The sequence below is a fragment of the Patella vulgata genome, chromosome 3, assembly GCF_932274485.2.
Source record: "Patella vulgata chromosome 3, xgPatVulg1.2, whole genome shotgun sequence".
NCBI lineage: Eukaryota > Metazoa > Mollusca > Gastropoda > Patellidae > Patella > Patella vulgata.
In genome coordinates this window covers 46,815,636-46,841,014 of record NC_065881.2, presented here as the reverse complement: position 1 = coordinate 46,841,014, position 25,379 = coordinate 46,815,636, and the positions used below count along the sequence as shown (strand labels likewise).

At 32.8% G+C, this 25,379-nt stretch overlaps 1 protein-coding gene across 7 annotated transcripts in view; it reads right to left on the bottom strand.

Annotated features, from left to right (window-relative positions):
- LOC126814521 (transcription factor 12) overlaps nt 1–25,379 on the bottom strand; it is a 92,085-nt gene that overhangs the window by 53,601 nt on the left and 13,105 nt on the right. For 6 of the 7 annotated variants that reach the window (XM_050539691.1, XM_050539693.1, XM_050539694.1 and 3 more), the window contains exon 3: nt 11,523–11,634. In XM_050539691.1, the coding sequence (XP_050395648.1) occupies nt 11,523–11,634 (112 nt within the window). Of the gene's footprint in view, nt 1–11,522; nt 11,635–22,379; nt 22,642–25,379 lie in introns of those variants that run through there. The other variant, XM_050539695.2, reaches the window with a different exon arrangement.

The following is a 25,379-nucleotide window of genomic DNA, read 5'->3' as shown; positions in this document are numbered from 1 at the left end:
TAACTCCACCAATACTCTTGTTTTCGTTAGTTGCTTGTTCCGGACCAAATTACTTGTTGGTCTTCCGCAGATCATTTCAGTTAAATGAAAAGTTTTCATTGCAGCCATAAACATAACAAACCTGATTAGTATTAACCTACACACTATCTAATTTCAGAAGTTGTTTTAGGGGTTTTTTTTATTGAATTTCTTCCTGCAACAACAAGACAGAAATCTTTGAAGTCCATGTTTGCAGCCTATAATTTTTTTTCCTATTTACAATAATGTCATCATCTGCTTTTCATCATTTATTGTTTTCCACATATTAGAATATACTGTCGTTGTGTTTCAGCATCGTGATATGCAAGGGAAAACAGTTATTGTGAAGTCTTAAACTAAATATTACATGTACATAAATACTTACGTATGTTTGGCCTAGATTTTATTTGAGCCTAATATTTAGTGTTATTCCACATTGCTATATATTTTTAAGCAAAGTGAAAATAGGGTTGGAGTGCCCAAGTTTAGATTTCTTGTTGATTCCATGATGTGCATGTAGTGAGGTTTTTGAATGTTTAATACAGTGTAATTCAACATGGCGCCCAAAGGGTTTAATTTAAGTATGGGTTAGTACCAAATAGTTTGATTATATGATTGTCAAGATTTAGACTAAAATGATTTGGAAATCGGATGAGGGAGGCGACTGGTATGTCTCTTTTTTGTGGACCGAGGTAAAACTCTGGTAAAAAATTCGCAAAACACGCCAACAAACAAACCCGCCATGTGTGAGATTTGTGAAATGGAAAGGTCTTTGTCAGCTTTTTTTTCTTATATTAAATTTATTAACCTGTAACTGGGTAGAAATAAAGCTAACATATTATAAAGGATAAGTAGTAAGTACTTATCACACTTACTTTATCTTGTTAATACATAGTTAACACCTTTTCTTTACAGTCCAACACCTTGTTATAAACTTTCAAAGGTCAGAGAGAGTTTAGTTTTATTGTACATGTATGTAGAATGCCTTAAATCTTTGCTACATGTATGACATTAATCCTTTTTCTAATTTAATAAGCAAAATAATCGTCTTTTGGTGTAACTATTTTATCAAATAATGTGTAAAATTTATTCACATTATAATAAAAAACCAGCATCTGCCAGGCAGGATACGTCCACATTTTGCAAGAGATGGATAGAGAACAAGCTAAAAACAAAAACAATTTTTTGTACAATCAGGATAATAATCCAAAAAGTTATCGTTCAAAATGCACAAATATCAAACGGGACTAAGATTTTTGGAATATAAAGATATGCTTTAAGTTTCATCAAAATCGAATAAAAATTGTGACCTCTAGAGGGCCCATAACCTTTGTATTACATACTTATACACAATTTGCGTACAAAGAGCGGCCATTTTTTCGAGCAGTTTCATTTTGATTTCCTGGCAGTTTTGGTCCGATTTTCACGAAATTTGAACTCAGCCATCATTAGGGTGTAACGGTGACATACTAAAACGTTTTTTTTTAAAATCGGATAAAAACGAGATTTTCCGTACAATCAGATGCCATAATTCAGGAAGTTATGGTCCGATATGCGCGAATATCGAAAGGAACCAAGATCTGTGAGTTATAAACACACAATTCAAGTTTAAACCAAATCGGATAAAAATTGTGATCTCTACAGTGTTCACAATCTAAAGATATGATTTTTCATACAATCAGGGGCCATAATCCATGAAGTTACAGTCCGATACATATTTAAAGTTTCATTGAAATCAGATAAAAATTGTGACCTGTAGAGTGTTAACAAACAATTGTGGACGGACGGTACGGTGCGACGACAATATACGACAACATGAAAATGTGGGCGTATAAAAGTAAATCTATAAAATTGCACTTTAAGAGTAATGCTAACTGCTGAACATACATACATGTATATACCGTAAATTTAAATGTATTGATAATCTAGAACCTACATGTAGGTGTCATTTCATAGCTACTTTTGCAAATTTTCAAGAATTTTCACTTAAATTGTTTAAAGTGTGAAAATATTTGTAATTCAAACAAAGATAATAAAGTTAGATGCAAGGTTTGCTTTTCTTTACTTGTCATAGAAGTGTTAAAAGACAAAAGCTCAATGGTATTGAAGAGATGGAAAGACATTGTTGAGTGGCGAGATTTTACTGACTGTACAAACCAAACAAAATGTCTATGTCAATATGAACAGCTGTGTCTTCTCACACATTACCTGCCAGATTTTAACATTGTCTTCATTTTACCTGGCTCACAACTTTCGATGTTGTTCTTTTGTTTTGCTTTTTTTTTTGAAAATACAAATTTGTAAATTTTCATAATTTAAGCCAATAGAAATGAAAATCACATGTGTTGACAAACAGGACGTTGTTTTTTTTTTAAAAAGCAGGCTTAACTTATTTTTGAAAAATTGAATGACCTCTCTACTAAAATAAATTCATGTCAAGTGCCAATTAGTTATTCTCCAGATAACACTATTGTACAAGTAACCTGAAGCATACCAAATATACTCTAAAACATGATCAGCAAACATTATAATTCTTAAAATAAAACAATAAATTTCAAATAAGGAATAAAATCAATTTATCTTCTTATCTACAAATAACCATTGAATAATTTACATGTATGTGAGAATAGTCTAAGAGTAAGATGTAAATGTCAAAAGATAATCATATATTCATCCTTTTATCAGGAACTTAAGGACAACGTTATAATATATTTCTGTAGAGATTAGTTCAGGTGTTCAAAGAAGGATTTACTACATCATGTTATCAGATTTACCTTCCCTTTCATTAATTTAATCATATAAATTTGTTAATACTTTGATAGGCTTGACTTTTTCTTACGTAAGGCGAATATATCTCCATAATCTGCATTAAGCCAATTAGTTAGACTTTTATTAACGCTTTAATCATCTCAATTATCCTGGTTATTTCATCCAGACAGGTTATATTATCAAATAACAAATGAGCTAAAAAAAATTATACTTATATCATATTAAACAAGCCAACAGTGAGGCTGATGTCCCCCGCCGAAATATGAAAATAATTAGAGGACACATATAAATTTATCACAAATAAGCGGAACGGACAGACAGACAAACAGACAGACGGACGAACCCATTTTAATAGTTCCCTGCTTTCTTCGAAAGGCGGGGGACAATCAAAGTAGGAGAGTTATTGTTTTCCAAAGTCTCGACCAATCAAATTGCGTATCGCTCTGCTTACCCTGAGCAGAAAATGCTCATTATCAAACTTAGTCAAGGTATTACTGTAATGAAACTATACACCAAGTTTCATCAATCTCACTTAATTAGAACTAAAGTTATCGTGTCCCAAAGCATCAACCAATCAAATTGCTTATCTCTGCTTACCCTAAGCGGAAAATGCTCATCTTCGAACTCCATCAAGGCATTGACCTAATCAACACATACACCAAGTTTGAACATTCTAGCTCAATTAGGAAGAGAGTTATCGTGCCCCAAAGTATCAACCAATCAAATTGCTTATCTCTGCTTACCCTAAGCGGAAAATGCTCATCTTCGAACTCCATCAAGGCATTGACCTAATAAACACATACACCAAGTTTGAACATTCTAGCTCAATTAAAAGTTATCGTGTCCCAAAGCATCAACCAATCAAATTGCTTATCTCTGCTTACCCTAAGCGGAAAATGCTCATCTTCGAACTCCATCAAGGCATTGACCTAATCAACACATACACCAAGTTTGAACATTCTAGCCCAATTAGGAAGAGAGTTATCGTGTCCCAAAGCATCAACCAATCAAATTGCTTATCTCTGCTTACCCTAAGCGGAAAATGCTCATCTTCGAACTCCATCAAGGCATTGACCTAATAAACACATACACCAAGTTTGAACATTCTAGCTCAATTAGGAAGAGAGTTATTGTGTCCCAAAAAGTGTGACGGACAGACAGACGGACGGACAGACGGACAGACAGACAGACGGACAGACAGACGGACAGACAGACGGACGAACCCATTTTAATAGTCCCCTGCTTTCTTCGAAAGGCGGGGGACAATAAACTAAAACAATTATAAACCTATACTTTAATTGTAACAAAAACGAACGTACACTTGTGTGTATGTTCAAGACATTTTATAATGTAAGGAGATTGATGATGAAATCCATTTTCTAACGATTCAATAGAAAAAAAACACAGAAAATAATATACATGTATTACTATAACTCTATTTTTATGTTCAATACATAAGTCTGTAATAATTAATACTATTTGTGCCTTGTGCAGTTTAATTCCAATAATTACCAGACCACCTATCACATTGTTGTAACTGTAGACAATTTGCAGGCAGAACACAATCCTTGAGTTTTATATGTTCCATGCTTGTTATTTGGGAGACTTGCAGATGGCATCAAACTCTCAAAGAGTATTTACATGTACAGGTGCTGAAAATCAAGGGCATTAAGCAGAAAATTGTAACACTACAATGCCTGCTTGTACCCCACCTGAGTACCATCTGTGGTTTTTAAATGTGAGGAATAACTTGTGTGATAATGTACACCTTGTACAACCTGTTTTTAACAGGTGCCATTATAATACAATACAGCTACCTGAACATAAGAGATCTGTTTAACATATCTATAATTAATAGCCATATCACTACCGAACATCATTACACTACAATATGTACATGTACCCATCTGTTTATTAGAACCGCCACTGTTTTACTATGTATTTCAAGATGTTTTGCATATCCAGATTATTACTATTAGTCTTGACAGGTAGAAATGACAAAAATTTAGCAAACTGTACTATCAATATCACTATTTGAGAAAGATGCCAATATTCAGAACTCTTTAAACAATGTGCATGTACTCTTATATCTACATGGTTCATGTGTTTCTGCCTAACTCTCTGATTTGTAGATTTCCTTCATTTTTGAATTCCAATTCATTAAAACCCTAAAGTGCAAAAAAAAGTGCTTAAAGGAGTTAAGTCTCTAATTCAATATTTTCCATAATTAAAAACATGAATTAGAATTCAATATTGATCAATTTCAATCAATACTGATGTTCTTATCTTGCCATGAAACTATAGAATGCTAATATCTAATATTTAAGACACAATTAACATTTTATAATCAGTACACGAGCGGTGTACCCTATGGTTGCGGGTGCCATTTTGTAATGAACAAATAAAAACAATGTGGAAGTAATTAGTAAAGACAGATTCACAAATGACAAAATAATAATTTTAAAAAATGTGTAGAATTCACTAAGTAGGCGTAAACGACTGCCGTTTAATTTGAACTGTTTACGAATATGTATTTTATCGAACATAATTGATTAGAAATTACAATATTTTTTTCAAAAATTGCATTTCAATCACTTACATGCATTCATATTGCATTAAAGGAAGTGACGAACACAAAAGGAAAACACAAGTTACCCTTCAATATAACTGACTCAAGTGACGAGTGAAAACAGATACACGGGTGAATTTCTGCTAATGATTTCTTCGAAGACCAAAAGTTGTTATGTGAGACTGTGCTCAAGAGGATATCTGACAATTCTAAAGATAGGTTGCCAGGCAACGAAACATACATCCACAGCAGCTATATCGTCCGGGCAGTCAACATACATTAAAATCTGATTAAGAGTAACAACTCATTATGTAATTATCAGAAAACCGTTGCTTGTGGACGCCGGCCGCACGGACGGGGGCGACAACAATATACAACCACATTTCAATTGCTTGTGGACGCCGGACAGACGGCGGGACAGACGGGGGCGACAATATACAACCACATTTCAATGTGGGCGTATAAAAAGTAATTGAATGTTACTAGATAAGAGAACACACAAAAAAAAGAAGAAATAGTCCGTACATTACCATATTTTTATTCATTCTATACTTAATAAAAACATGGTACTGCACGGACTTTTTCCATATTTTTTCGTTTTCTCTTTTCTAGTGACAGTTTATTTCTGTTTTGAATTGTCAGATATCCTCTCACAGTCTGATATAACAACTTTTGGTCTTCGAAGGAATTATTAGTGAGCAGAAACTAGCCTGTGTTTCTGTTATCACTCGTCACTTCAGTCAGTTATATAGAAGGATAACTCTTGATTTCCTTTTGCGTTCGTCACTTCCGTTAGTTGAAACCTTGATTACGCATCTATCATAGCAATGATCTCTGTGTTAAAATTATATTTGGAACGTGTTTAACGAGTTCTATCACATATGTGATAATGACTGACACAAATATTGTCCTTTTATATGTGCTGTTAGAACCATTTTTGTTCATTTCAAAGTTAAAAGAAATAGAGCCATACGCCTTTTAATATAGAGATTAAGAAGACCATTCATAATCAAAAGCACAATTATTAAAGTACTTTGGGTTAAAAATCATTCAAATAAACAAATTCCAAAGGGCCAATCAAAAGCTACATTGATATAGATTGAATTCATGCTTCCATTTTTAAGTGCCTTGGACAAATAAAGTAATAATAATTTTGTGATTTTACATACAAGCCAGTCCATTTTTGTTGAGGTAGTTATTCTAATATTCTGATGTGCTTTATGACAAATTAACATCAGTGTCCACATTAAAATCGAGACACATGTACACGTCTATATATGTCAGCTACAGTATGTGGCATTATGTGCCTTTAATCTGTAATATAATTTCTGAATTGCCATATTACACAGAATAGCATACACTCTTTATTAATTCTGTCTCTGAGATTTTAACTCTGGCGTAAATTGGCAGTCGGAAGAATACATGTATATAAAATAGTTGTATGGATTTGTTTTAAGAACTAATTGTGCACTAAACTGAATAACAATCTTCCTAGACATCTGAAAGCACAGGAACACTTCATCATGGGTTAAATATAAGTTATTAAGTATCTTGTAACTAGACTATAACTTTACCATCCCTTTTACAAGTATAACATTATTTTGACAGGAAATACCATTTTTCTAAAAACAACTTTCCAACATAAACCTACATACATGTACATCTATCATTAATCAGAATCATATCATCCAGGTTTTTTTGTTTTTTTTAAAAATGTATTAATAGAAACTATGACCTTTAGTCTTTGGATGAATGTGGAATGTGTTTGACCCACTAGTCTTGGTAAAATAAATATTATGAAATAAAGGTTGTGTTATGTACTCTCCTTTTCTCTTCTTAAAATTGGGACATACAAGGTATATTCACAACATAGCAAATAAATAAAGCAAATATATGTGGGCTTTTACTTGTGGTACATTTTATGCTCTGAGTCATTTTCAAAACAATATTTGAATCATGTACATTGTATGATGTCAAAAAAAAAAACACAAGCAATAAGAAATGCCAGCTACACAGTCAAAGGCATAATATTCTCACATTAAAACACACTACTGGGTAGAACTAGAAGAGCTATAAATCATAATATAAAGACAAGTTCACACATTGTCATATTTGGCTGGGTTAAATTTTAAGCTTCAGTGAATAAACTGAAATAGCTGGTTTGGTCAGACATCTCTGTAAAGCCTTTTATTTTACACTTGGTCTATAAATATAAGGGAATGTTGTACATAAACTTGGTAAAGAATCCAGCCAAAACAAAAAATACGTCTAACCTACTTTATACTGAAAGTTTTCTGTCTAGATGCTATTTTCAAAACCCTCAAAATCATTGAATAAATGTTAGGCTTCCACAAATAGTGATTTTGGGGGTTTAAAATACTCTAGACCTATATTTTTTGTTGATCCGCATAATCAAGGAGAAAAGGAGATATGAAATAAACCAAAGACTATAATTTAATTATGTATTTGGGCAGTGGAAATAAGGGCCCATGCTTAGTATATGTATATTATTATAAAATACTAAATAAATACATTCACTTTTAATCAATACTTTTCATTCTACTTTTTATCGATCAACTGTTTAAACAAGTCATGTCCTTTCCGAATTTTACTGATTATTCAAGACAAAAGATAGGTTGCCAGGCAACGAAACATACGCCCACAGCAGCTAAATCGTCCGGGCAGTCAACAAGAGTTGTCGCATATTTTTAATTTTCGGTAATGAAACATTTATAATAGTAATACACTAAAATCTGATTATAAATTTAAAGTCAATCGGATATTAACTTTGGCCTCTAGAGCGTCCACAAGATTTTTCAAAGTGAACAAGGGCGCCCATGACTCTGGCAGTAATTATCGCAAATCGCTGAAAATCAAAAGGCTTCTTTATCTCATGACCGTAAACACTGTGTATAAATTTAAAGTCAATCAGATATTAACTTTGACCTCTAGAGCGTCCACAAGATTTTTTGAAGTGATCAAGGGCCATAACTCTGGCAGTAATTATCGGAAATCGCTGAAAATCAATAGGCTTCTTCGTCTCAAGACGATACATGCCTGTAATAAGCGGTGTGTAGACATAATGTAAACTAAATGATCAATGGGGTAAGAGCTGATTGCTGAATGTGCCTACAAGTCTTTGGAAGCCTGTAATACTAATGTTTGCATGTGCCACTATTTTTTAGCGTGATGAAGGTCAATGGGGTAATCCAATCATTTATAATAGAAATATTAACAAAAGCAATGGAATAGCTGAAAGTTGATAACTGATTAATGCATTATTTATGAAGTTTGTTTGTTACAGGAAACAAAAGAGGTAAACTTATAATTTTTTTTAAAATAACCATTTTTTTTTACACACAGTTTACTAGTGATATTTATTTTGTATTCACTATTCAGTGCAGTATTTAATGATAAAATTGACAATTAATGATTACTGCATTATTATGGGTGTTAGAAAAATGGAGATTTTTCACCCATAGCTAAGCTACATATGTACTTTAGAATAAGGTTACAAGGGTCAGCGGGATTATGTAATGATGCATGCCATCGAAATCTTATGCAGCATTTAGAATATCTGATTTCAAGAGATGAAGTATGGTAGGTAATATTCAGGATGGATCGATTACTTCTGGTATATGATAAATTATTGAAATTAAGCGGATTATCGGCAGACAGTCACTGAGCTCAACAGCTTTTGGAGTAAAATACTATAAGCTTTAAAGGAGAGTAAGCACAATTCATGTGGAATTCATGTGAAACACATGTGCATTTAGTATTGGGTAGGAATTATGAGAATATTGAATGATATGAGAAACAGGTGTAATGGTTAGATTAGAGCATGTGTTAACTAACAGACACAACTCTTGATAATATCTACATTTGTCAATGGAAGCAGCCTGCTCATAAAACTAGGTCAGTAGATCTACCAGCTGCAGGCCCCAGCACACAAATGCTGCAAATCTACTCCATATGGCAAGCTCGCTTGGTATATAATATACATTTACCATAGTTATACAGTTAACATACACACCAGTTGTTTTACTAGCTTACAAATTACTCAACCAAACTCAGCACTGATAAATAGTCTGGCTACACCTTTTCTTTTGATATACTTGAGGTCGAGGATATTTAAGGACAACCAACATAGCGATTTATAATAAAATGACCCCCATCATGGTAATTTAAGTATAACAACCCATTAGAATATAATGACTACCATCAATGCACACAAAATGGCTTTAAATGGGTATTTTTTTGTATTAAATAAAGGTTTATGAAATAGTGTAGTTCAACTTACATGTATCATGCCAGAGTGAAGTTTAACACAGTGAATAAGCTTTTAAAAATATAAATACTGGTAGATGGGGAAATAGTATATGAAACCGTGCAAACTGGGTGATTTGATGATGTATTTGGACTAAAAACATATTCAAACTAATTAATCTATCAAACTTTTGCTTCAAATCCTTCTCAAAACATTGTATTCACGAGCAAGGAAATATCCTAAGCTATAAAAAATCTATTAAAAGAAGTCATGTTTGCAACATGTGACATGGCTGTCGCGGCACCTAGCAATGGGTGCAAAGCCAGAGGAGAATTCATTGCCTATAAAAGACAATGTTATCTTTAATCGCTGTCCATTTATCATAAATATCGGAGACTAATTAAATTCTCGGATTATCACTGCCCACATCTTTTCCGTGGGTTTTATCTCAGAAACTGTTGTACGTCTAAGTCGCTCACTTTTTCCTAGTCAGCTCAACATCAAGTTTATTGACACATACATCAAGCGCTCCCTAATGCTGAGAGATCAGACAATCTTCGCGTGCAACCCTTGACATCACTCAAGCAGACAGCCCTTAAGCATCAGGCTGTTAATTAGTGACACCCTCTCATTTTTGTCCTGTGCATGGCTCCATGGGTGTTTTTCAAGGAAACCAGTATTTTTCTACAAAGATGGGGAGTCTCCACTTTCCCAATCTGATTAAAATACAGATCTATATTTCGTTTCGTTTTTTTATACTTTCGATGGCCTACACTACATGAAGATCTGACCAGTGTATTGGGCAGTTGCGTCAGGGGTCATACGAGCGGATTTTGACCCCATGACGTCAGACATTGATTAATCAATCAGCGTTGACATTTTTGGGGGTTTACCCACAGTTCCGTGCAGAGCACACCAAGAACTCGCCGTAACAGACTGTTTCATTGGCTAATTCCTCAAATCAACTAGAACGTGTTTTAATCAGTATGCCACTTTCCATACTTTTATTGGAAATAACCACCCGAAAGTAACTTTAATATATTTTGTGGGTAAAAACCTGATCAATGATCAGCTTAAAGTTAAGTTAAAGACTGTGTTTTGTTTTGAAGTGGAACTACGGTAACGGGTAGCTGAACAAAGTTAGAAGTGAAAGATGAAACTATATCCCTCTTACTGAAAACATCCGGGCTAACCATATAAACAATAGCTAAGCCCCATTTAGCATTAGTGAATTACTCATAACAAGCTAATGCTAAGTTAAGAAAAATATCCTGTTAAAAACAAAAACTACTAGCCGTCCCTTTCCGTGTAAAACTAGGTGTCAAAAAATTCAAATTCCACAAAACAGATATTGTATATTGCCCAATATAATAAAGTAGAGAGGAAAAGGCTTGACAAGATTGCACCTTATTTGCTGGACAAGCTCAGACAATGTTTATTATAATATATCTGCCTAACTTTAAACATAAACATGCCATTATGCAAAAACATCAATTTATAACATCAAGTGTGGAAATACAAACAATAACAATATGCAACAGCTGAGGTGTTGAGAAATATTTCATGAATATTCATGAGCTTTCCTTATTTGGCATTGAGCCATACCAGACGGTATACAGACTAGATTTGAGCAGCAGAAGTGAGTGGTGGCAGGTGCTTCAACACATGTATCACAGCGGTATCTAGCACAATTTATCTAAACATAAATCTCATAATACTCTAACTTCTGTCAAGATTTCAAAAAATTTTATCATACAGACTCGATTTTGATTCTTTATTATACAACAAAATTGTATAGAACAAATTAATTGTCAAAGGAATTTCCATTTTTTTCTGTTTTTATGTTAAATTCACATGAAAATATCTAATTATATTATTGCCAGTAAATCCTCTACATACCTGGTTTGTAAGCTGGGTGACCTTGATACATATTATTATCCATATTGTTGGGACCATTTTTCATCTGTTGCTGCTGTTGTTGATGACGACGTGCATTGGGAGGGGAAAACATCTGCATAAAAACAGGAAAACAATTAATATTATATTTATATTGTACACCATCAAAATAAATCAAAATATTATACACACCCACACAATTTAAATGCCTACACAATAATAATGGATCACCACACTAACTGTAAATGAAACAATACAATAATCTTCTTCTTAAAAAAATGAAATGAAATGAAATGGGGTTTAACGTCCTACTGTTCTGCTTCTTAAAAAAAACTCCAAAGTAAAAATTGAAATTGTGAATATTGCTGAAGCAATGTTCCTTATTATGCCTTACAAATTTTGCAATGCACGTATTTATGCCGATACAGTGAATGCATTTCTGTTACCAATAATACAGTATAATATAATCCAAGTATATGGAATAAATTCTGTAAAACTTAATTTCCATTTTAAGTTTAACCTAAAATAATTCCAGAAAAGAGAATTTTAATAGATTTCAAGTCAGCAAAGACAAATTTTCCATTGAGTTTATTGAAGGGCATATAATTCAGTCAAAAATTAACAAATCCCATGAAATGTGAACATTATCTGTAGAACTGTTAATGCCAGCATCTCAAAGATAAATTTAAAAAACTTCTAGAAAACAAGAATGACAGACAGGCCGACAGATGGAGGTAAAAGTTCCTTCCAGTTTCACCAATATATGGGGCAGTTAAAAAATGTAAGGTCTGCATGGTGATCCACCATCCCTCATTAACAAAGATTCCACTGACTATGGGAATCTCATTTTTGAGTATTTGAGTTCTCTTGTTTGAGTTAACATTGAAATGTTACGAGACCTAGCTTTTGTACATGTACATACATGTATGGCTGTAACACTTTCATATTAACCGTTCATTCATAAAATACATTATGATTAAAAGATTCTAAATGTATTCAAATTAAAATGTATTCAGTGATAAAAATCTTCATGGTTCACTCCTTCAAAATATAGTTACGCAGGTGTTTAAAATTTATGAAACTTGCGGTGGGTAAGACACACACCTCTGTTACAAATTTTAACTTTGTTAGGAAAGACTCGTTATGCAACGAAGGTTACACAAAATAAGCAAAAAAATTAACAACCATAGATTCAATTATAAAATATTAAATATATATTATCTGAACAGATGATCATGCCGATTATATATCGACACCGAAAAATTAAGAGGACTATTCTTGTCTTGTTAAACTTATTTTTCACATTCTATTTTCATTCAATGTATTAAAAAAAACATGATCAGTTTAAGAGATAAAAATGTTACTTATTATACTGTGATACTCAAAGTCAAAATGCTCTGTATGTGTAAATTCAGGGCAACAACCCTTTTCATAACTAGCAATATAGTTTAAATTGGTTATGCAAATGAGCAAAACATACACTTTGCTATACATGTACAAATACTTCCATTCACAACAGCTATCCACAATCATAATTTATTTACATTAAGGGAGTATTTAATGTGAAACTAGAGTTAACTATAAAATGATCCACAAATTATCAACTTCTGGTTTTAACCCTTACAATCATTGATTTATTGAGCTTCTCCCGGGTAAACTGTCGCCAAAGCGCTACAAGATTACTGGAAGCTCAAAAATTGATCCTTATTCTACGATAATGGTCTTCTACTTGTGGCCGCAATGCCCGATTAGCTAGCGCTGTCAATTCAGCAAATAACTCTTTGATCGGTTGGAGTTAGACAAGAAATATAATCATGTGAAAAAGCTTCCCTTTCCTTCCACTAATAAAATAAGTTGGCGGACATTATTTACAGCAAGAGTCGATCACAATGCTGGACAAATATGTAAATGAATTGGCAAATAAAATACAATTGTTAGGTTGATGAAGTGTAAATGTCAATGTAACAGCTGGGCTTACAAATATCCTCCCTCATTAGCCTTTCAATAAGAAATTAGAAAACAAGTATTAACCTCACTTTTATTAGTTAGGTTTATACTAACTAATAACTCCTAGCACAGATTTATGTCAGTGAGAAAATAAATAGCTTGAACTAGCTGATTATTAACTACAGAAATTTCAGTTTGAAAACATATCTTATTCTTTAAAATATTTCTAAATCTATCCATACATTTAAGTACATGTACTTTTCAAAACACAATATATTCATGATTTAATTTAAATTTGAATATGAAATAGTTTCTAAAAATAACTACTAAATTGGCCAAATTTTCATTGTGTACGGAAATAATTTAGGTTCAATATTATGTGTTATCAAACGCATCTTAATTTCGTTTTATAAAAAATTGATAGATATAAATTACACCTTAAATGAAAATATAAAACATCTATTGAGAAGAACTGTTCTTGTGTGACATGTACAGGTATCATTTTTATGGGAAACAATTTGAAAGATGAAATAAGTACAATATAATTATCAAATAGTACATGTATGGTATTATTCACACAGGGGTGGACAAGTGCTAGTTAAATCAGCCATGACAAGGAAATTGAAATATCAATCCACTTGTGTAGTTTAGTTGCACACGGTACCACAACAACAAATATATATTACATTGTCATGTATAAGTTGGCCCACAGGTAAATCTTTCAATTCTCTAATAAGTTTTACAGTTTTAAAGTCCTTGCCTAATCTGATTGGATGCAAGAATCCAAAACTATAAGAAAGATTCGCAATTTTGAAATCCAGAGATGGTGTGCAGTTTTGTGTACACTGTACGGTACATGTATGTCATTTAGTCCATAAAATAAAAACTGCACACAGATTTTGAATCTTATATATTTATGGCAACTGGAGCCTATAGATATACATGTAGCTATTAGTAGATTGATGCAATTAGACATTATATTGTAGCCTACTATGTATTAGATACTGTACTGTCAAAACAGTTACCAAAATACAGACATGTAGGTTGATTAATATAAAAGTTAATACATGTAGCTAGTAACTGTTCATATGTCTTTAGTATTTATGCTATACAGTACAGGTCAATATCATCTTTGAAGAAATTATGTTTAAAAGAGATGTTTTCCTTTGGCAGTACTGGTGTTAGCCCAAAAAAATGGCTTAAATATGGCCCCAGTTTCACAAAATATTCTCAGACTAAAGTTAAGACTTTTCTCATAATTGTTCCCCTTATTATAACTAAAATATAGCCCTTTATAAAACGTTTGTTGTTTTAATGTATCACATAAAACAATAAGAAACTATGTGCAAAGTTTTGTCTTTCTGGATCAAAGATATTTCTTATAAACAGTGATTGAAAGATGAGTAAATTCTTACATGTAATTCTGAGAATGCTTTGTGAAACTGGGCTCTGATTTTCTCCTAAGACGCTATGAAAATGCACAACTTTTAAGTTTTATACAAATCGATGATTATACATCTAGTTTGAGACATACACTTTATCCTTGCAATACTGAATGTAACATCAGATTCAGATCATGATCATGACATCACATGATCACGTAAATGCACCACAGAAAAATAATCTCAAACATAAAAAAAAACACAAAAATTTGAATATAACAGAATGGGAATGCTGGAAATCACAATTTTATGGTGCAGGATGCCATCACCCTACCAGCTGGAGATTGTTCGGTTGTATCTACAGATATGGTACTGTCTGAACAGTAACACATGACAATGCTTCCAAAAGACCTGGCACACATTATCTGGAAACATCTGCAGGATTGCAATTCTGACTAAATTCTATTATCTACTTTTAATTTGTATCCCTGGTGCCTACATTTCACTGTAAAGTTTTGGCTTCAGTCAGTGTCCAGTCTATCAATAGGCTACTTCCTGGATGTGTTATGAATAATCACCAACCTCGTATACTTTCGGGATTATCAAAATTACTTGGATTGTGAACTAAATGACTATTAAAGACTAGCTGACAAGTTGATTGACTTCTTGATCAACAAGTATTAATTAACTCTTTTAATTACATGCAGGTGACATCTTTGAATAGTTTTTACAACTCCCTAAACCATAGGATGGCGGAGATTTAAACAGATTGAAAAACGATTGACATTTAATGATTTAATTTAAAAATGGAGAAGCGAGGCTAAGTCTCGATTAACAAGTAATGTTGCTACGACAATAAACAATCTACATGTACATGTATGCCACATCTTGTCAAAACTTCAAACATTGATAACATTGCTGAGAATAAAGTAATTTAAATGAAATTTTCAATATATTAAGTGTGAATTATCTATTTTTGAACTATTAGAGTAAGAAGGTCAGCTATTTATCTAAATCTTACATAATGCATCTTTTAACTATAATTGAGATTAGTACTATAATTAGTAATAGCAATACCCTCAGAACAGTCAATATTTTGCTAGGGTGACCCATGTAGTGAAAATTTTCCCTACAGAAAGTAGGACTTGACACAGCGAATGTGCGCACTTCAGTGGCTTGTCTAGAAGTGATTTCTGGCTAACCACGCAGTATAATACTCAGCGCTAGAGTCTATGAGACTATAAAAAGCCATCGCAATTCTCTACACATCTATCAACTATTACAGCCGTAAAAAATCTATTGTTGACGATTCTGAATAGCAGTAATATTTAGCTTTTTGGTTATCACAGTAGCTTTAGAAATTACGTTCGTTTTATTTTTGAAATTGCTTTATCATTAACTGTACTGTTAGGAGAGGCATCTTTTGATTTAGTACAAATAATATCTCTGAAACACTCAAGTTAGGCAAGAACTTGATACTAGCAGTAGTTTCATTTTACTTTTGCAAGGTTTTTAAAACAATTGTTGAGTTGCCTAACGTGCATGTTTCTAAATTCAATATCTTGTTCCAGCTTTCTGTTATGTTTCGTAAAAAAGTACAATGTAGTCTTGATTAATCAGACCTGTCAATTAGATGTAGAATGGTCGGTAGACTGGTTAAGCGAGACTAATTTCAAAACAAGGGCATGTAACCTATTTTTTTACTCACAAGTGCCTGAATGTTATGGCCGACACTCGTAACCATCTTTCAGTGTATTATTTATGGATGGTTAAATGGTCATAGCTTAATAAGTGACTATAAATGTGCGAAACTGATTTAAGGCTTGGTGTATATATAAATATTGTGGTGTAATTGTCAAGATATTTGGAGATATTTATTTATGGTGAGTCACCTAATTTTGCAAATTTTGGGAGGAATTTTGAGTTTAATTAACAATATCATCTTGATGTCCCATTGGACATATTCGTGGTCAATCCTCAAAAATGTCCAGCATATACCAATAAAACAGAATCCCTGGCCTCATATATTTGCACAGTAAAGGGACAAAACATACATGTAGCAATCAATGTCGACATGTTGTAAATAAAAATATATGTATATTTGTTGTTTTTGTTATTGTTCCTAATTGATAATCATTGATATATGGTTGGGGAGACAGAAAAGACGATATAAAATACATGTACCTGCATAAAAATTATATATATTATTTTTTCTCAAAAAAAGTTTGAAATCCTCCATTGATTGGATGGAGCCAAACTCCTGAAAAATAGTACCTATTGGATAAGGCTTTAGATTTCCAACAGAACTCTAGTGTATGTTTGAATAATCTGGATAAAATTGTTCTACATGTGTATAATGATTAAATGCTGAATTAGGACAACACCACAATCTCTAGGGGCTGTAAAAATCAACAGTTTTCTAATATTTTTTTTCATATTTTCCATCCAAGACGACAACGTAAGGCTCGACATTTTGTATAGTGTCTAAGCGTTGATGTTTTACAATACATGTAAGTCCACTCACATTGGTAAAATTTGGTAGAATTGGGCATAAAGTAAAGTATGTCTTACAACGATCTATTCTGTATTGAGGACTCATTTCCATGTTATTTTTGCTGTAACAAAATGTTGAACATCACATAAAATTCATTCCATCCGCAAACACGTATCGTTGACTTAGGACAAAATGCATTCCAAAACATTTCGTAACTATTCAGAGGGAATGGTTTTTCGTGAAAACGGCAGCGAATAAGTCTTGTTATTGAGGAGAATAAAGAGAACAAAAACCGATTTTAGTAAATCTATCAATTCCTCATGTTTTCAAATTCTGTCACATTCAAAAATAGTAATGATCGATGTTCGGAGCTGACGCATCTTTTCAGAATGTAAACATCTTAGTTCCTGGTTCCGTCCAAATCGAGGCTCAGGGATGGTATCTGCTATTCTGCTATTTCGCTATATATCAAAAAGATAGGTTGCCAGGCAACTAAACATATGCCCACAGCAGCTAACTCGTCCGGGCAGTCGACAAGGGTTGTCACATATTTATTCTTTTGTAGGTAATTAGGGGAATTTAATAGACAATTTCATACAGATGACATTATAATTTTTGTTGTTGGAGGGTTCACAAGGTTCTAACTAGAAGTAATTATTGTAAATTGCTGAAATTCAATAGGCTTTTTCGTTTCACTAATTTAAATCATGCATATAAATTTCACAAAGATCGGGAGATAACTTTTTGCATTAGAGCATTCACAAGGATGAATAAAGTGAAACAAGGGCCATAACTCTAGACGTAATAAACGGAAATTGCTGAAATTCAATAGGCTTCTCCTCTTCACTAATCTAATTAATGCATATAAATTTCACAAAGATCGAATGATAACTTTTGTCGTTAGAGCGTTCACAAGGTTCAATAAAGTGAAACAAGGGCCATAACTCTTAGACGTAATAAACGGGAATTGATGAAATTTAATAGGCTTCTTCGTTTCAGCAATCTAAATAATGCACATAAATTTCAGAAAGATCGGATGATAACTTTTGACGTGAGAGCGTTCGCAAGGATCAATAAAGTGAAACAAGGGCCATAACTCTAGACGTAATAAACAGAAATTGCCGAAATTCAATAGGCTTCTTCGTTTCAGTAATCTAAATAATGCATATAAATTTCACAAAGATCGAATGATAACTTTTGTCGTTAGAGTGTTCACAAGGTTCAATAAAGTGAAACAAGGGCCATAACTCTAGATGTAATAAACGGAAATTGCTGAAATTCAATAGGCTTCTTCGTTTCACTAATTTAAATAATGCATGTAAATTTCAGATAGATTGGATGATAACTTTTCGCATTAGAGCGTTCACAAGCAATTGAGGACAATGTACGGACGGACGGACGGACGGACCGACGGACGGGGGCGACGGCAATATACGTCCACATTTCAATGTGGGCGTATAAAAATTATCATGTTTACACATCTAATCTACATGGAATTTGTTGCCATTTCAATCATTAGAATTTTTGACAACGTCATTTTCCATCCGCTACATTTTTGATAACGTTATTTTCCATCCATTACATTTTTGATAACGTTATTTTCCATCCAGTTATTGACAACATTACACTATATTTCCATCCAATATAACGAACAAAAACCAGCATTTATTTTTGCTGAAAGCTTGAGAACAGATTATTTTGTTATTTGTTTGGTTAATACATGTACATAATTCACAAATTGAATAAAAATTATTAAAAATAATTAAATCAAGAAAATAAATGTTGTAGAGATATAACAGTTGTTATTTTCCATCTGAGTTATGCCAATTGATAATTAATCTATAATTTTAAAAGTAATGGGAATAAACAATCCATTCAAAGTTATTATAAGGTGGAAATGACATACTATACCCCCAAAAGGTCGAACAGTCATTTCTAAACCCCAAATGGTCATTATTTATCATGCAATATCTGTGGGGGTTTTCTTTACTACCTCTTGGTACTGTTACGTAAACACTCGTATGAAGGAGCAAATCAGCTAAGCTATCCCAATATATGAATTTTAAATTCATAAAATGGCCCCTTGGTATGAATCAAAATAGATAATGGCATATTTATCATGCAATATCTGAGGTGGTTTTTTTACTATCTCTTGGTACTGTTACGTAAACACTCGTATGAAGGAGCAAATCAGCTAAGCTATCCCAATATATGAATTTTAAATTCATAAAATGGCCCCTTGGTATGAATCAAAATAGATAAATGGCATATTATTACATTTTTTCAAATCTTCCTGTTAGGAGTAATATGTCCCATATTACTTGTGCAAAGAGCCGTATTTGAAATGAAAACATAAATAAAAGAAGTGGAGCCATTCTTCATGACATATAATTTTAAGTACATTTACAATATTCTTGCATATTATTCTCTGTTTTGTGCTTTGTTTGGCAGCTTATAAATACCAAGATGCACTGTACCGTCATCATTAAATTATAACCCAGCGATATCTCTCAAGATCCTGCATGCCCTAGCTAAGAAATCATCCACTTTGAGTATCTATACAAACCTTTGGATCAAGGGTCGTATTATTTACCCAAAGCAAATCAAATAGAAATATTTGCATCCCATTCACTGTGGATACTAACCCAAATGTGAATGCAGTATTATAGAGCCTCATTTACTCAGATCCCTGTCAATTTCAAACATGGTAATCAATTAATGTCAAGTTCACAATAAATACTTCTTTTGTTATTCACATTGCACTGTGAAGCCTGAAATCAATAGTGTAATGTTTCAAGTCATCAAATCTGGTATTACAAAAATGGCCAGAAACACTATCATTAAAAACAAGAGTTTGGACATTTTACAAAAGTAACATACATGCAATAAGCACAGATACATGTATATACAAATTGCAGTCCCAAATGTCTGCGATTTTTGCAAGAATCCACTAGTAGTATTACATTTGGACTAGAGTGTATTCTGCAATGTACAATATTCAGCCGGATAACCAGATAATTCAAGATACATTATGGGAGATTAGATAACGAGTTGGCAATTCTCACTATAATAGTTAAAAACTAGATAATGTAAAGGCAATTTGGTGAAAATTTTAGTAAAATTGATCCACTATGAACCGAGAAATAAGCGATCGAAAGTTCCGCATAGCCTCGGTCATCATTACTAAAGTCGGTAAGACAAAAATCATAGTCTCGATTATCCATTTAATCGTTAAATCGAGAAGGAAAGTTATGCAGCAAATCAGATCATAATCCAACAATTATCGCTGTCTAGCGATGACATCGAGAGTTAATTATGGTCTAGATACGTTAATTAATGTCTAATTAATAGTTTATATAACATTTCAGGCCTAAAGAAAGACCTACAATAGGCAGATTTAGCTCTTGCATAATGTATGTTTCATATAAATAAATTTTAAGAATTTAATACTAAATATCAGTTAACAGAAGAATCACAATTTTTGGTGGATTATTACACTGGCATTACAATAACATTTCTTTCTGAAATTTTAATAAAGATACCTACATGTACATGTACTAGTATCCTCCTACAGTACATGTATGAAAGAAAGAATTAAGACTAAACAATTGAAAAAGAACAAACCTGGTATGTTTTAAAATTGTTTGTAAAGTAAACGATACTAATGATCTAGCTCATACTTTTATGGAAGATGCATACTACACTTAAGAAGTTGAGGCTACGAAGTACATCCACATATGTTTAGAAAGTCCAGCACTGAGGACCCAAACTAGGTAGTACATGTTCATAATGCTAATAATGAGAACAATTCATATTGAGTCACACTGAAGTGTTAAACTACATTATCATAAAAGTTTAATTTCTAATAGGTAAAACATTAAAACATAGTTCAATTCTGTTCAGTATTTACGAAGATAAGCGAAATTCAATTGATCTTTGCTGACCCTTACATGTACATGTATGTAAAAGGTACACTTTACTTTTTCTATTTCTCTCTTCTACATGTATTTCCAAGTTCTTTCCGCCATAACACGTTCGCCATTATCTTACATGTAACTTGTTCACAAAATCTCATTGATGGGCCTGTTTTTCATCCGATTGAGAGAGATAGAGAGAAATCGGACTCAACATCCACTGGACACAAACCAGGTCATTTCGGAACTAACTTACATGTATGGTTAAATTTTATTTCAATAATTTGCTTGTGCATAGGGGTCTTTAGCAGTGGGAGTAAATCAGAGAATCCAGAAAAAAACCACGAGGTTGGACAGGCAACCCTACTCCTTGTCACATATATAACTGGGGAATTGAAACCACGGCAGTTGACTCAATGACAGAGCTTATGATACAGCGCACACGTGCTAAATATATATTCAATCTGAGTACATGTACATATTAGAATGGATTAAGCTGTGAGAAATTTGCTACTTTCCGACAAAATGCAAATCACATACCATTAGTCTAAGTCTTCTTAGGATATTCTTAGTTGCAACTTGAATTTATATTTTCATAACAATATAATATTTAAAAGTAATAACACATTATGGTATGGAGTTTTTGTGAACCAACTACAGAAAAATGTGCTTTCAGTAATAAAGCAATGATCCAAGATCTTCTTTTTAAATGCACAATATCATTCATATCTTCTGACATATTATTTTTATTCCTTTTTTACACACTGAATCCTTGAAATCTTTGAATAATATGAGACTATTCAATACCAGATCATATACATCAACTATAATTTCAAATCCACCTTTATTTATGAACAACAGGGGTTTTTTTTCTGAAGGAAATTAAATTAATCAAACCACAGACAATACAAAATATGTGTATATAATACATTATAAACATATTTTTCTAAACTTTTAAATCAATGCCCAAATCTAAACTTGGTTTTAAAAAATTCAACAATAATTTGGTTGATTTTTAATACATGTAAATCAAATATTCTTACTGAATCAAAAATAAAGTATAAAACCAGAAAGCAAGTACATTGTTAAAACTTTTATATATATAGCATAGAAATAAACTCACCTGCGGATACCACCAATGATCCATATTGATGATGAATTTATAAACACAACCACCTACTTTCCTCACAACAACACATTACACTAACAAACTAATAAACACTGGTCTAAATAATCTGATTTATTCATCACAATAAACTCAATATCTCCACTGCCACAGTATAATTCATATCCAGGTGATCTTACTTCTAGTCTCCTCTAAATTTATCCTTGCAGAAAGGTAAGTTTGCAGCCCGACAGTTTAATGGCAAGAACATTTTTAGTGAGATAAGTCACGACAGCTATTGAGCTAGCTGTGATGTAGTGAGATTGGGTATTTGCATAGGTCTTAACCCAAACGTGAAGCAATGAAAGGAGCATGTCATTGAGCAAATAACAACCAAGGTGCCCAACAATAAGAGAGACTAACAAAGGCTACAATCCGGAGATCTGAGCCACTGTAATTGTCTTTCTTTTTTAACTTTGCTTATAAGCCTGTGTCGTATTCAGTGATCTACAATAACAACATTCATGTATTCACAGAGGTAATACTGACCAGGTTAAACTACTTCCAAGTCAATCAGGCATAAAGCAACCAGTTTTTATGAAATATATTTACATGTATAATAATGTATACGTACATTAACATACTGACATCATTTATCGAATTTCCACACAGGATTTCCAATAAGTTTCCCATATTTGAAAAACATACAAACCAATTCAAAATAAGCAGGTAAAAGACTCATATTTAATTTCACAAAAGGTATGGCCAACAAAATAACCCCTCAAAACAATTCTTAAATTACGCGTATACTTTACATTCCAACAGACCTACATGTACATGTATTAATCGTGTAACATTTTTCTGTGTTGTCGAAAATAAAATTGCGATACTTTTGTTGCTGTGTGAATCCTTTTTTTTAGTTATTTCATTAACAAGATTTTTAAATAGATCTCAAAATCAAATTAAAAGTTACGTAATTTTGTAACAAAGACAATATTTGTTAAGTGGAGTTACTTCCCTTCAAGAAGTGGCCTTTTTTAGATTAAGTGAAATGGGGTTTTACATCCTACTTTTCTGCACCAATCAGAATAATAATGTGTGCTAAGATGACAATAACATCCAGACAGCAGGATTTTCACCAACTCTTCATCAAATTACAACTGTCAAGGGTTCTTTTACATGGATGGTGAACCGTGGATCGTTTATAATTTCAATTAACCAGACTGTTTCTGGCTATGGTAGTTACTGTTACATTATGTTACATTATGTACATGTAACTCTGTTTTAAATCCGAACTTCCTACCAGGTTGGAGATTTTGTTAAAACAGAATTTAATCAAATTTCTATTCATAAGTCCAAAATCATCCAAGAATGATCAGTTGAATAATATATAGAAGCTGCCAGGTTAGACAGGTTAATACTGTAACTACAGTTAGTACTGTTAAAAGTCAGGCAGCTGTACATTACACTGATAAAATGCAGACATGATGATGGCTGACAGTTCACAGGTGCACAAAAACTAGCCGTAACAGCCACTGTTTCAAAATCACAGATGGGTTTGATTTTGTACAATATGGCTACCAATCCCAGAAAGCAGTAAACCACTACAATCGCCAGGTGTCTTATTTAAGATTTACCATGTCATCTACATTCTACATGTATGCAATGGAATTTTGAGCAAGTGTTACTTACAAACACAGTAACTAGAAGCTCCTTTGTGACTTTGAACACTGAACATAAAGTGTTGCTGTTTGAAGCTGGACAAAATACATGTACAGACTGTCTACAGTTCTATTGGGCATCTGAATCTGGATTGTGGGAGCTTTACATGTACATGTATATCAAGCATTTACATGTACAGTGTATCTGCTGAAAATTGCTGCCCATAATTTCCATCTTTTTTTTTCCATCTTATTTTTCTGACAATAAATGATTAAAACATCAATGCAACTATGTTCACTACACTTTATTACTTTATTTACTTTTAGCCTTTCCAGGACTCTATCCAGGTTAAATGTTAAATGTTTTGGCATTCTAACTCAGGACGTCAACTGGCAGAATATTGCCAATCAGGAGATGACCACCGTTCAGACCATTTGCATTATTTCTATAACGTCTTTCAATAATTTCTTTATTTTTCATTTTTAGCAAAGCCAGTATCATTACAGGCCCGAGACTGTACAACACAACACAGTTTACGCTTGCGACTGTCCCCAGGATTCATTCACTTGATTTGATTTTTGTTTTGCGTGTAGTGCGTTTAGCCAGAACTTGCTATTAGAGTAGAGTTTTAGCTGTTCGTACTGTAGAATGTTCTTGTTTTTACGCTTTGCTCCTGTTTGCTCACTACACTTTTTATTTGATTTTATTCTGTTAGCGTTTTCCGAGATCCTATCCCGATCATTGCCCTTATTGTTGTTAAAAAAAATTATTAATCATTAACTTTTTTCATTGACGGTTACAGCTGGCCCCAAGATCCATTCATTTGATTTGATATGTGTTGATTATTTCTTGTAATGCCTACATCTATGTACATGTAGTTTATTTTGTGATTGGCAATTAGTAATTGGAATCAACCTATTTAAATAAGATAGCTGCCAGGCAACGAAGGATACGCCCCACAGCAGCTAAATTGTCTGATTGAACGACAAGGGTTGTCGCATATTTATTCTTTTGTAGGTAATGGGGGGGGGGGGGAGCATTTACAAGACAATTTCATACAGGTCAGATTATAATTTTCATCGTTTGAGGGTTCACAAGGTTCTACAAACTAAAACAAGGGCCGTAACTCTGGAAGTAATTTACAGAAATTGGTGAAATTTGACAGACTTTTTTGGTTCACTAATTTAAATAATTCATTTAAATTTCATACAGTTCCGATGATAATTTTTGTCATTTGAACGTCCACAAGGTTCACAAAGTAAAACAGAGCCATAAATCTAGAAGTAATTGACAGAAATTGCTGAAATTAAAGATTTCTTTATTTCATTAATGTAATTGATGCATATAAATTGCATA